Raw genomic sequence first — 13,765 nt, forward strand, 5'->3', positions numbered from 1 at the left:
AAATACGTGCGACAGTTGCAGAGTCGGGGGTGTGAGAGGCAGCAGTAAACCAGAGCGACTCCTTTCTCTCCCTCTGCCATACCAGGGAGCGAGGAATTAGGCGGATGAAAAGGCACGACTATCTTGATGCTTGTGTTTGCTATCGTGGATGTGTGTGTGAGGTTGTATATTCTTTGTTGGATGTACTCAGTGTCTAGAGAGCAGGTTGTAAATGATGCTATAACAGTGCTCAATGGGGAAGAAAAATGATGAGACAAAGGCTAGAGAGAGAGAGAGAGAGAGAGAGAGAGAGAGAGAGAGAGAGAGAGAGAGAGAGAGAGAGAGAGAGAGAGAGAGAGAGAGAGAGAGAGAGAGAGAGAGAGAGACTAACCGAGAGATTCTTGGACAGGAAGTAATTTGCACACCTTTCCTATCAAACATATCCAAATGAAATTATTTATATCTTCATTCCTCATCATTTTGGTTCTGATAGCTTCACTTAACACCAGATCAACTCTTATTAAATCATTTCTCTCTTCGCTGTTTTTGCTAAGTTATTTCAGATGGCTCTAGTGTCTTTATTCCCACCCACGTCTCTTTAGCTATAGATATTACTGCCATCACTTCATAGTATTAGGTAAAAATCGAAAGACAGTACTGCTGGAACTCGTGGCACTTTGCTATGAACAGAATAAACACGAAGGTGAATTAGTAAAACACTTGCTTTACTTGATCATTTTTTACGCTCACAAATTTCCTCAGTTACTCAGTAGAATTTAATCATCTGGTTAAATATTAATTGTAATTTCGGTGCCTAATTTTTGTCAATATCGATTCACTGAGATTTGCATGAAAGGTTGAAAATTCTTAATACGAAGACGAACACACAGAGAAAAAGGAAAAAAATATTGATACGCTAAGTGACTTTTTTTTTGTTTTTTGCTAGGAAGAAGGAACCAAAGGCCACGAGCCTGCAATAACTGTTCCTTCCAAGAGAAAAACAAAATACAAGAGAGAGCCAAATTCAAGATCCGATCACTTCGAGATGCCTGGACACACTGCGTTTGAAAGACTGGAGATCATAGCCAGCAGGAAATACAGACAGAGGGAGACAGTTCCAGAGTTGACCTGTTGCATAAATAGAGGACTGGGAGTAACAGTTAACTCTTGCATTAGAGAGCTGGACAGAAAAGGGATGATAACAAAACTTCCTTCGCAATGCAAGATCGTCATTATACTTTTTACATATACCTTTTTATTTTTTATTTTTGAGTCAATAGAGTTGTAGATTATCTTTGATTTCGAAAACTCGTGGTTAAATTACGAGACAACGTGGATAATACTGTATGTTTTGTCTTTTATGTATGTTTGGCTGCAGGGAAATTATTTGACTAAAGAGCAAGGTGTTCAGGAAGAGAGAGAGAGAGAGAGAGCATGTGTGTGTGTGTGTGTGTGTGTGTGTGTGTGTGTGTGTGCATTATAGACTAGGACATAGTATTCGTTCAGTGAAACAGAGAGAGAGAGAGAGAGAGAGAGAGAGAGAGAGAGAAAGAAAGGAAAGGAAGTGAGAGGTGGGAAGGAGGGAGAGACAGAGGAGGAGGGAAGGAGGGAGAGACAGAGGAGGAGGGAAGGAGGGAGGGTCACAGGGAGGGAGGGTGTGGCGGTGGTGGGTTGGCCGGGTGCCACACTAAGTGAGCGTGGCGGAGTGGAACCACCAATTACCACGTCCTATTTTATTCTCCCTCATATACCACGCCTGAGTCCCCCCTCCTCCCTCCCTCTCTCTCTCTCTCTCTGGGGATTGGCTGCTACCTCTTATACCTCAGTCAGTATCTTTCAATAACCAGTTCATTTTCAGTCGTATTACTGGGTCTATCCTGTAGGCTTTTTCTTATTATTTTTTATTCTTGAGCTGGTCAGACTCTTCGACAAAATTCGTTTCCCCTTCTTCACCCTGCGGAGAAAAGTGGCGACCGGGGTAAACATGATATATACGGGTCGTTTTCCAGGTGAAGATTGGGACTAAGCATAATAAATACTTAAGAAAAAGGACGCGGGATCTTCAGGGCTGTAATATGGGGATTCGCTAAAGTCTACGGGAGTGACGCGCCTCGTAACAAAAACGTAAACAACAGCAGGACGGGATGGTCTTGGATGCTTCCTTATCTAATAATGACTGTCTCACTCTATAATCTTCTTGTAGTCTGCAGGTAATAATCTGTGCTAGTAGTAATAGTAGTAGTAGCAGTAGTAGCTTTTTTTCATTTCTTTTTCTTCCTCTTCGTTTTCGTCTTCGTCTTTCTCTTCTCCTCCTCCTCCTCCTCCTCCTTCTCCTCCTCCTCCTTCTCCTCCTCCTCGTTACATTTACGTAAGAACGCGACTAGTGTAATTAATTTATTTACATTTAACCCATTCCTTCCAATGATGTATCTTTAATATTCCTTTTTTTTTTTTTAAATCTATATCAAAACACTTTAATTTATCTTAAGGAAAGTATAATCAATAAAGGAAAAGTTTAAGTAAAATAATATAGTAAAAAAAAGAGGGAATTTTAATATGGGTAATCGAAGTGAAGAGAGTAATATTAATAGCCAAAAGTAAGTGTGTTTAGAGGACGGTAATATTTCTGACCTAGATCTTACTTCTGGCTAATATTACCTGTCCGCCTTCACGCTGCCATCTCTCCATCTCATCACTTCACCCCCACGCTTCACGTACCCACTTCATCACTTACCCACACACTTCACCTCCAGCACTTAACCACGCCTGTCTGTCTCTGTCGCAGGCTTAGACGTTTCTCCTAATATTATTTTCTCATGACCTCTACTCCTTCCCCTCTTCCTCCTCTTTTCCTTTTGCACTTCTTCCTTCCTTTCCCCTCTTCCTCCTCATTGTCTCCTTCTTCCTTTCTTTCTCCTCTTCATCTTCATCTTCCATCCTCTCCTCTTCCTCCTCTTCCTCCTCCCCCTCCTCCCCCTCTTCCTGTCATTATCCTCGCCACCCTCTTTCTTCTACATGTCAGTAATTAGCCTTTCTTTTTGGGAATATGATTTAAAACTGTAAACAATTATTCAAAACAATAGTATCTGGAGGATGTGATGAAGGCAGAACGTACCAGATCTGCCCACCTCATTGCTAACTGCACTTTATAATGTGGGATGCAGGCTAACCCAGTTTAATAAAGGTGTCCCATAAATGTCTCTAAATATTAGGGATTTGCCTCGGCCCTTGCGATTTTTAAGGTTAAAGTATTCAGCCCTGAAATTTAAAGTATTCATCCCTTAAATTTAAAGTGTTCAGCCATTAAATTTAAAGTACTTGGCCCTGATACCCTGCCTTGTATCGCTTTTATACTCAAAATAATAATGAGTAGAAGGTAGATATTGACTCTTGTCATCCCTTTACTAACAATACTTTACCTTTAACCTTATTCTTCCAGCTATACCCTTTTTATTGTAACTTGGCCCAGATTTTCGTCCTTTTGCAGCTTATTTCACGGAGCTCAGTGACGGAAAAAACAGTGATAGAGCTCCACGTCCCTCCATAGCACTTCTTCTTGACAAGCATCTTATTCTAGTGTTAATCTATCCTTACAGCTCAGCATTCATGATGGAGGGAAGGCAATTTCAGGCCAAGTTAGAGTGAAAGGAGTATAGCTCTTCTTCGTGACAAGCATCTTATTCTAGTGTTAATCTGTCCTTACAACTCAGCATTCATGATGGAGGGAAGGTAATTTTAGACCAGCTTGGAGCAAAGGAAGTATAGCACTTCTTCGTGACGAGCATCATATTCCAGTGTTAATCTATCCTTACAACTCAGCATTCATGATGGAAGGAAGGCAGTTTTAGGCCAAGTTAGAGCGAAAGGAGTATAGTTGTTTTTGGCTTAAAGGGAGATTTTTCGAACTGGGGGGGGGGTAGATATAGCCAAAATCTACTCTTTCTCTTCATAATAAAAAAAAAAAGGCGAAAGTTTAGAAAAAATATATACGTATCTGAATTCTAGAAAAAATTTGCAGTATTGTCTTAAAATTAATTCGGCCTCAAACCCTTATGCCAGATCTTACATTGAATCGCCAGACAATTTATCTATCTATCTATCTATTTATCTATCTGTGTCTATCTATCTATCTGTCTATCTATCTGTCTATCTATCTATCTTTAGCACAGCCGATGAGTAGACGTATCACTTAAAATACGTGTAGGCTGCTTAAGATTAATATAGCTTTTTAAAAACTATTCTTAGCAAGGCACTGAGCAATTCTTGAATATAAATGTAACTCCCGACATAATAATAATGATAATAATAATAATAATAATAATAATAATAATAATAACAACCAACAATACTACTACTACCACTACTGCTAATAATAATAATAGTAACAAAAACAACATCAGCTATAATAATAATAATAATAATAATAATAATAATAATCATAATAATAATAATAATAATACCCCTGACAAAAGTGAGCATAGATTACTCCTACAATTGCCTTGATGTACAGTTGCGTTCACAAATTCATGGCACACTCAAGAATTATCCTTCGCATATATAGACAGAATTCTCAACACTTCCAAGCTGCGACTTAATAAAATCGACTGGCATTTGCTGGGACATACTACCAGCTCTGTTAGGATCATAGGGGGGTTGATTTTAATACTAATATACTTCTATGCTTATTCTCTGCTACATATAACCGTCTGGTGTTAGATGTGAATATTAGATTTTCTGAGGTAATGGAACTACACACACACACACACACACACACACACACACACACACACACACACACACACACACACACACACACACACACACACACACACACACACACACACACACACACACACACACAGGAGAGGTGAATGGATTTTTGTGTTTACCTCCTCTTATTTTTTTTTCCTCTCCCTTCTCCTCACAGGCTTCTCCCTCCCCCTCCCCTGTTCCCTACCTCCCTAACCTGTGTACTTGATCAATGTCTCCGTCAGTCACCTTGAGATTTGGGGAGGAAAGATGGTGTTTCTAAATTTTTTGTTTAAAGTTTTTTTCCACGATTTTTCTTCCCTGCTTTTCGAACCTGTTTTTTGTGTTCCCATCTCCATTACAAAAAAAAGTCATTCAAAATCTTAACATTATTTAGTGAAGGGTACAATGTGAATAAATATCACTGACATTTAGGGAAGACTTTTGGTCAGAAAAAAGGGAAAATCAAACAGGAATATTGTATTATTTAAAAATAAATTGAACGAAAGCTTGAGAGATGAAGCATTGTGGAAAAAATAAAGGAAAATAAAATAAAAAGGGAAAGAAGGGCTGTTAGACGATAGTAAAGAACACAAACGAAGGGAAATTGTTAATAGCTGAAGGCTTTAAAAGAGGACATTATCATCACCACCATTATCATCATCGTCGTTATCGTCATCATCACTATCATCATAATCATCAGCATCATCGCCGTCATCATCATCATCAGCATTATCATAATCATCATCGTCATCATCAGTACCATCATAATCACCCCACCATCTCCATCACCATCATCATTACCATTACCATCACCATCACCATTGCCATCATCATCATCATCATCATCAATCATCATCATCGTCATCGTCATCGTCATCATCATCATCATCATCATCATCATCATCATCATCACCAACATCATCATCATCATCATCATCATCACCCTCCTTCCCAGAAATGACAAAGGAGAACCAGCAACAGAAATCCCACTACAAATTACCCACACACCAATCACTGACGCCTTCAAGAAAACTGTAAAAAAACAAGAAATTTAAAAGATAAATAGTTTTTGACTCACAGGCCTGTTTCTTGGGCATTCACTGACTAAAAGAGTATTCGTATACTGACACACACGCCTATTTCTCTGGCACTCACTGACTAACTGACTGAAAGATTATTCCTTTTTTGACTCTCGCAGACCTTTTTCCTGGGCATTCACTGACTAAAAGATTCTTCGTGTTTTGACTCTCAGACATATTTCCTCGGCACGCACTGACTAAAAGATGATTCCTATTATGACTCTGACAGACCTATTTCCCGGGCAATCACTGACTAGAAGATGATCTGTATTTTGACTCCCACAGACCTATTTCCCTGGCATTCACTGACTATCTTCCCCTCTTGCAGAAGTGGCAGCTGGGGTCTTGGACAGATGCAGGGGGGGTACCCACAGAATCACCGCGCCCACACACCACACTCCTACCCCTACCCACAGATGAACCAGGTAGAGAGAGAGAGAGAGAGAGAGAGAGAGAGAGAGACTTTGTGAATCGTCTGGAGTGAAGGGATTAGCCACTTTACCCCGATGACGTCTTATATATTACTCATGCTAAATGCAGATCATTATATTTTACATAGAAGGCAGTATTAGGTCATATTTGTTCAAGAGAGGTTAAACACATCCTTCATTATCTCCTTCAAGGTCACATGTCTTCTTGAACGGAACACTAAAGTCTGGATTGTAACGAATTAAAAAAAAAAAAAAATTGTTTTCTGAATGTCAGGACAAAAATGTAATTCGATAAAATATATAGTTCTTTCACATCGACTTGGCCCAGATTTTCGTCCACTTGCAGCTAAATTCACGTAGATCAGAGGCAGGAGAAGACAAAGTTATGACTCTACATCCTTTCCATAGCACGTCTTCTTGGCTAGCACTGTAATCTAGTGTTTTCTGCCATATTCTAGTGTTAAATCTAATGCTATTTCTCGGTATTCAAGGTGGACAGATGGCAATTTTAGGCCAAGTTAGAGTAAAAAGGGTATAGGTTGGGTGGGAGAGAGACAGGTTAGAGCTTATGTTCATTTTGTTTCTCTCTCTCTAACATTTCTTTGTAGACCTTAAACGTTAGAGAATATAAACAATGCAAGCTCTAACCTGTGACAAGTTAGAGCTTCACATCTTTCCTCTGACGTTTCTGTGGAGCTCCAAACATTAGAGAAAAAGACTTAAAGCTCTTACCTGTCTCTCTCCCACCTCACCTTGCCACTTGTCGCCATGGATCATCTACAAAAGGAATAAATCTCTCTCTCACTGACTTGTGGTAATGTCTCAGTTACAGAGTCAGATGCAGCTGGGAAGTGGGTATCAGCAGCTGGGTGGATCGCTAGGCACGGCGGCGCTGGGATCAACACCTCTAGCTTCAGGTAACACGCCCCTTTATTAGCAATTTTGTACGGTAAGTCCAGTTAACACGCGCCTTTATTAGTAGGTCTAATTTGATGAGGTAATGCCAGGTAACACACACCTTTATTGATAATTTGATACAGGAACTCCACGTAACACGCACCTTTGTTAGCAATTAGCTTCAGTACTCCCAAGTAACACGCACCTTTATTAGTAAAGTAATTTGATTCAGTAAGTCCAGGTAACACGCAACTTTATTGGCAATTTGATACAGGAACTCCAGGTAACACGCACCTTTGTTAGTAATTTCATGGGGTAAGTCCAGGTAACACGCGTCTTTATTAGTAATTTGATACAGGAATTCCAGGTAACACGCACCTTTATTGGTAATTTCATACAGTAAGCCCTCTTTTTACATTAGTTTTTATTTATTTATCTATTTCTTTATGTATCGCATTTGTCCAAAATAAGTTTTAAAAAAAACATTTATGTTCCTGATCTACCACTTTCTTCCTGTTTACAGTACTTTTTTTTTGTTATGCAAGGAAGAAGGAACCAAAGGCCAGAAGCCCGCAAGACTGTTCCCTCCAAGAAAAAAAAAAACAAGATAACAGAGCCAATTCAAGACCAGTTCATTTTGATAGCAGTTGATAATTTCTGACATCCCTGATATATAACCAGGATTTAACATATTCAATACTCACACTTTTCTTTTTTATATGTCTGATTCTGTCATACTTAGCCCGTTCCCTGAGGCGCAGTAGTTATCCTAAGTCACTCTAAATACGACTTATTTTTCACTTATCACACTACAATCACACTAGGTCTAAATATACTGTATGCTAGGGCTATCTCATTTAGGACTGTATCTCCCTTGAAAAGCCTTTACCTGACAATAACTCCACAAGATGTCACTTCAGGTTGATTAGAGCTGCCCCGTGTCCGTATCAAACTTATCTATCTATCTATCTAGAGCCAGACGCCCTTATCCCGTAAGGAGTGGCCAGAAACAAATTGCCTCCATGCCGTCCTGTCCCATGCCATTTCGCTGCCCTTTCCCCCAACTAACACCTCCCTCTCTTATCAATTTCGAAGTGTAATTTGTAAACAAGTCAAAATTGGCTCATCTCACATACAGTACCGCTCATTAACAGAATTCTTCATGCAGGTAATGGTGATTCAGGACAGGCTACTGCCTATGACCTCCAGTCCTTTGAATGCAATGTGTCCAGGCATCTCGAAATGAACCGATCTTGAATTTGGCTCTCTGTTATTTTGTAGTTATTTTTTCTTGGCGGGAGTAATTTTGCGGGCTTCTGGCAATGAACGGACCTTGAATTTGCGTTTTTATTTTATTTCATTTTTTTTGGCCTTTGGTTCCTTCTTCCTTGCATTAAAAAAAAATGGCCTTTTCTCAGGAACTCATAATCACACAAACGTCCTCTCCTCAGGCACTCTTGGATCCAGTTTCCCGGGTCACCTAAGCAGTGGACTCTTGGGCAGCTCCTCCACCTCTATATCCACGCCTGGCACCACCCCCGGCAGCCTGGGGTCGGCGCCCCCCCTATGGACGTCTGGGTCTGGGTCCTCACTCTCTTCGGGGCTGGGAGCGGGGGGCTTCCTTGGTTCCAGTAGCAGCCTGGCCACTCCATCCACCCCGCCCTTCCAGCCATCGTTTGGTAGGTCCACATCCAAACTACGTTCATTTTAGCCTTAGATATTGTCTTATTTAACCCCTTCACTACTAGCATTCTGTTCGAAGCTGAAAATAGTCTGTTGGTTGTAAAAATAAAAGGAAAAATACGAGTACGTTAAAGTGGTGGATGAGTTAATTTTGTATCTTACAGGTACGTGTCCTACAAATTTTGAAATACGAGTCTTCACTATCCCTAAAAAAAAAAAAAATCTAGAAATACTGGAAATTAAACCATAGATGTATTAGAAGTATGAACAGGACGTCTGGCAAACTGATTCACACCTCCATCCCTTCACCCAAATCATCTTTGTTTCCGGATCTGTCTCACAAGCAAAATTATTCACAATTTTGCTTTTTAGACGAACACACACACACACACACACACATATATATATATATATATATATATATATATATATATATATATATATATATATATATATATATATATATATATATATGCTAGAGGGATGTCTGTTGAGCAAGGAAGAGTGGCTGTACGTGACAGAAATAAATGGAGAGAAATTGTGAATGAATAAGTGATGACGCAGCCCTGAGGGGATATTCTCCCGCATTTGGTCTGATCAGCTAGTCAGGTCAGGTGCTGGTAAGGGGATGGGTCTGTTATGATGTGGCAGGGGTAAACCAGTTCTGCTGTCGGGCCCTGCTGCGGATGTCACTGGTTGCATTGTGCAGTTGACCCTTGTGCGGTGTGATGCGGTGAGGATCTGTCCGTTCTCCCCTTTGTGGCTAAGATGCGAATGAATGTGTTTGAATGGACGAGTAAATGGAGAGTGAGTCGTCCTGTCTCAGCTACCTCCCTTTCCTTGGGGGAAGCAGCCTATTTATATATATATATATATATATATATATATATATATATATATATATATATATGTCGCATACTAGTATGCTTGCACCCAATCGGCTTAAGGCGGGCCGATTACACTTGGTTCACAGACTACACACACATCCAAAGCCACTACAACACTACAGTTACACTTACAAGCACTTCTCATCCTACATACAGTCTCGACCAGACAACCTAAGCCACTGGGTAGAGATACATTGGCTGTATCGTCCCTGCTTCGGTAGGGATAGGCCGGTCCTAAAGTGGACCTCAACGGCTGATGATGATGATGATGATGATATATATCTACCTATCTGTCTATATATATATATATATATATATATATATATATATATATATATGGAGGGTGAAAGACTGACGAAGAGAGTGTATGTGAGTGAGGTGGAGGGGGGAAGAAGGAGGGGGAGGCCGAGGATGAGATGGAGGGATGGGGTGGAGAGGTATATGAGAGAGGGGGGTGAGTTGGGAGCAGGGCAGTGAGATGGCGGGGGACAGGGCGACTTGGAGGCGATTTGTTTGTGGCCACCCCAAACGGGATTGAGGCGTCTGGCAAAATATATATATATAGATATATATATATATATATATATATATATATATATATATATATATATAAAGTGCTTTGTGTCTGCAGTTAGTACCGGTGTTTGATCCCTGATATGTATAAGTCAGGTACTGTAATAGAATTTAGTAATAATAATAATAGTAGTAGTAGTACGGTAATAATAATAATAATAATAATAATATAGTAGTAGTAGTAGTTGTTGTAGTAGTAGTAGTAAGTAGCGGAGGTTGACCAAGAAAAGCTACAAACAATAGAGCTGTATTTTATGTGGTTCTTGGATATTGCGTTACACCTCTTCCTTAGCGATTTATTCTTATTACACATCAGTTTTCTCTTGTACGTTGTGAATGCCAAATGCAATCATGTAAGAATAGCTGCATAAAGAATTCAAGATTTTCAGCATACTTCATTATCCTGAGGTCTTCAAAACACTGACCCGTTTAGTACTGTATTGCACCTATTGGACACGATTTAAACTATAGCTAAAAACTACAATAAAAGAATCCAGCACAAAGGCGCATGTCGGTGTTTACAAAATATGTCACTTCTCAGATCATCACCACCTGTTCAGTTCTTCCCTCATGCAGAAAAAAGCATCCCTTTATCAACTACAGCATTACCAAAACTAGAAACCTTAATCCTAATGTTTTATCCTAATCTCAAACCAAATTATTATAGCCTCGAGATAAATAACATATTCTGAATTTAAATGACGTAAAATTTAAAGGCAAGTAGTATAATTTTCAGATATGGTATATCCTCAGACTGGTAGAGCGATGAATATACTTTTAAGAACATTGTCACAATTTAAGGTAGTGAATCCCTAAAATCAGTGGAATGAGACGTGACCTAAAAGGAAATTACGAGTCTAAATACACAAGCCTAATGTCAAACCAAACCAACATCAAATTGGAACGATTATAAATGATACAAGGTCCCTATATACGTGTGTTCTAGTGTCATGCCAGGGAATGTGTGTGTGTGTGTGTGTGTGTGTTTGTGTGTGTGTGTGTGTGTGTGTGTGTGTTTTATGTGAGTGAATGAATGTGTTGTGTTGTGTTGTGTTGTGAGTGTTATGTTGTATGTCAGTGCGTTGTGTTTCGTATGTGAGTGAAGTAGTGTGTTGTGCTTGAGTGACAGAGTGAATGAGTGTGTTGTTGTATGTGGGTGAGGTGCGTTATAAAGTTGCTGTGTTGCAGGTGGCGGGGGCAGCAGTTACGGGTCAGGATTGAGTGCGTGTCGGCGTCAGGGGGACTCTACCGCTTCCTCCCAGCTCACCCCCCTCTCCTACTACCCCTGCTGGCCGGACTCCAAGCTCTAGCACGGCAGGTGAGCTGGGTATGGATGCTACACAATGGAACCATAGAGCTTTACCCCTCCCAGGCTTCTATGACTCTCTCTTAGCTCTCCTATCATAAACGAGGCCATGAAATTAAGAACTACAGTTTGTATTTTGAGATGATTAAATGTTGACTCTTTCGTTGTAGCAGAGAAGGGGTTCAGTGATTATTTTTTTTATTTATTTTTTATTGCTCAGATGTCCCCACAGTTAAGCATGATATTCTGATACATGTTTGCATGTAATATCTATATACACCGTCAGTTTATCGATCCTAGTAGCAAAAGTAGTAGTAGTAGTAGTTTGTGTGTGTGTGTGTGTGTGTGTGTGTGTGTGTGTGTGTGTGTGTGGCTGCTGTTTTCCTTCGACCCGTACACCTCCACATGTCACCACTTAGACGCTAACACCCACTGTCCATATTCAATACACGCTATGGCTCTCTCATACAGGACTGGTGTATTGGTATTAGCGGGGGTATTACTATAACACGTCGTCGGCTCTTATGATACATCAGTAAGTCAGCATCAACGAAATACAACTTTATAAACTATTCCCCGTATCAGCCGGGATTCGAATATGATTTTTTCTTTCATTCCTTTTTTCCTCCCTCGATAGAAAACAACTTTAACTGTATTTAAAAAGCATGAAGTAATGTGTGATAAGTATTTTCTCTGTGTTCCAGGTTACAATGATAGGATTATGGACGCACAAGACTGGGGAGCTGACGGATAAAGGATAAGAGGAGAGATGGATAAATCGCTGCCCATCTGTCCTGTCAACACATCTTCGGCGCACCCCACCCCCATAGTGACCGCCTTCTTGTTGCCTTGGGACGCTCCGTAATGCCTTCTCTTAGCGACTTAGGCTCATGTTCTCCTTGGAATGGGAGGCTTGTATCACTTCTCCTTAAGCGACTTATTTTGCAGATTACACTTAAATGTCCTCCCGTGTATTACCCATATCTTTCTAATATCGACAGAGTTTAGTAGCAAACACGAGAATATTATGGTATGACGGGCAAAATAAATCGCTTAGGAAGAGGTGATACAGCTCTTAAACGAACAAAAATGCCACCTTTCTCCTGCAGGTAGATAGTTTGTATCAGAAACATCAGAAAATAATAAAGGTGTATTGTGCAAAATAAATCGCCAAGGAAAAAGCGCTGCGGATCCCTGAGGCCAGCTAGAAACACGTCCCAGCTTCAGAGCACCTGCCCTTCCCTCGCGCACACACCTTGCCCTCTTCCCCTCCTCCCTATTAGACTGCGTTCCTCACCTTGAAACAGGTGTCTTTACTCAGCATCTCTTGGTCTTCCACACGTTCATATATATTTTTTTCATCTCCTGCATACTCCCACATACATTCAAATAACTTCCTTTTCTGTACTCCATTTCACACACACACACACACACACACACCGCTCGCTGGTGCAGTGGTAACGTTCCCTCTTGCCAACTGGTGGACGGGAGTTCGCGCCTCGCTCAGGTTGCGAAAAGTTTCACTGACGAAGTGGGTGGTTACTGTCCCCCTTGAGCAAGGGGACGGGTGTGTGCGTGTGTGTAGGTCACAGCCTTGCCCTTAGATCGGACTATATGAGCTCTCAGCTCCCTTCCGGGAGGGTAAAAGCTGACCATCACGACCATCAAGTGATCCTGACCGACCCGGTGAATTACACACACACACACACACACACACACACACACACACACACACACACACACACACACACACACACACACACACACACACACACACACACACACACACACACACACACACACACACACACACACACACACACACACACACACACACACACACACACACACACACACACACACACACACACACACACAAACACACACACACACACACACACACACACACACACACACACACACACACACACACACACACACACACACACACACACACACACACACACACACACACACACACACACACACACACACACACACACACATATCACTTCCTTTCCAATACTTCCCGTTCTTGCCTATTTCCAACTTCCTCCCATACACACACAATCTCTCTCTCTCTCTCTCTCTCTCTCTCTCTCTCTCTCTCTCTCTCTCATGACCTTTCCAGAACTTCACCTCAGGTGCAGTGGACTCGTGCAAACCTTCCTCTCTACC

At 40.9% G+C, this 13,765-nt stretch overlaps 1 protein-coding gene across 1 annotated transcript in view; it reads left to right on the forward strand.

Moving 5' to 3' along the window:
- LOC145401360 (uncharacterized) overlaps positions 1-11,591 on the forward strand; it is a 51,209-nt gene extending 39,618 nt beyond the window's left edge. The window contains exons 7-10 of the mRNA XM_080273685.1: positions 6,139-6,235; positions 7,068-7,158; positions 8,590-8,817; positions 11,470-11,591. Of these exons, the coding sequence (XP_080129811.1) occupies positions 6,139-6,235; positions 7,068-7,158; positions 8,590-8,817; positions 11,470-11,591 (538 nt within the window). The remainder of the gene's footprint in view (positions 1-6,138; positions 6,236-7,067; positions 7,159-8,589; positions 8,818-11,469) is intronic.
- Positions 11,592-13,765: the final 2,174 nt, after the last annotated feature.

The sequence above is a fragment of the Coenobita brevimanus genome, chromosome 55, assembly GCF_032717465.1.
Source record: "Coenobita brevimanus isolate Jiangsu-jjx chromosome 55, ASM3271746v2, whole genome shotgun sequence".
Lineage (NCBI taxonomy): Eukaryota > Metazoa > Arthropoda > Malacostraca > Decapoda > Coenobitidae > Coenobita > Coenobita brevimanus.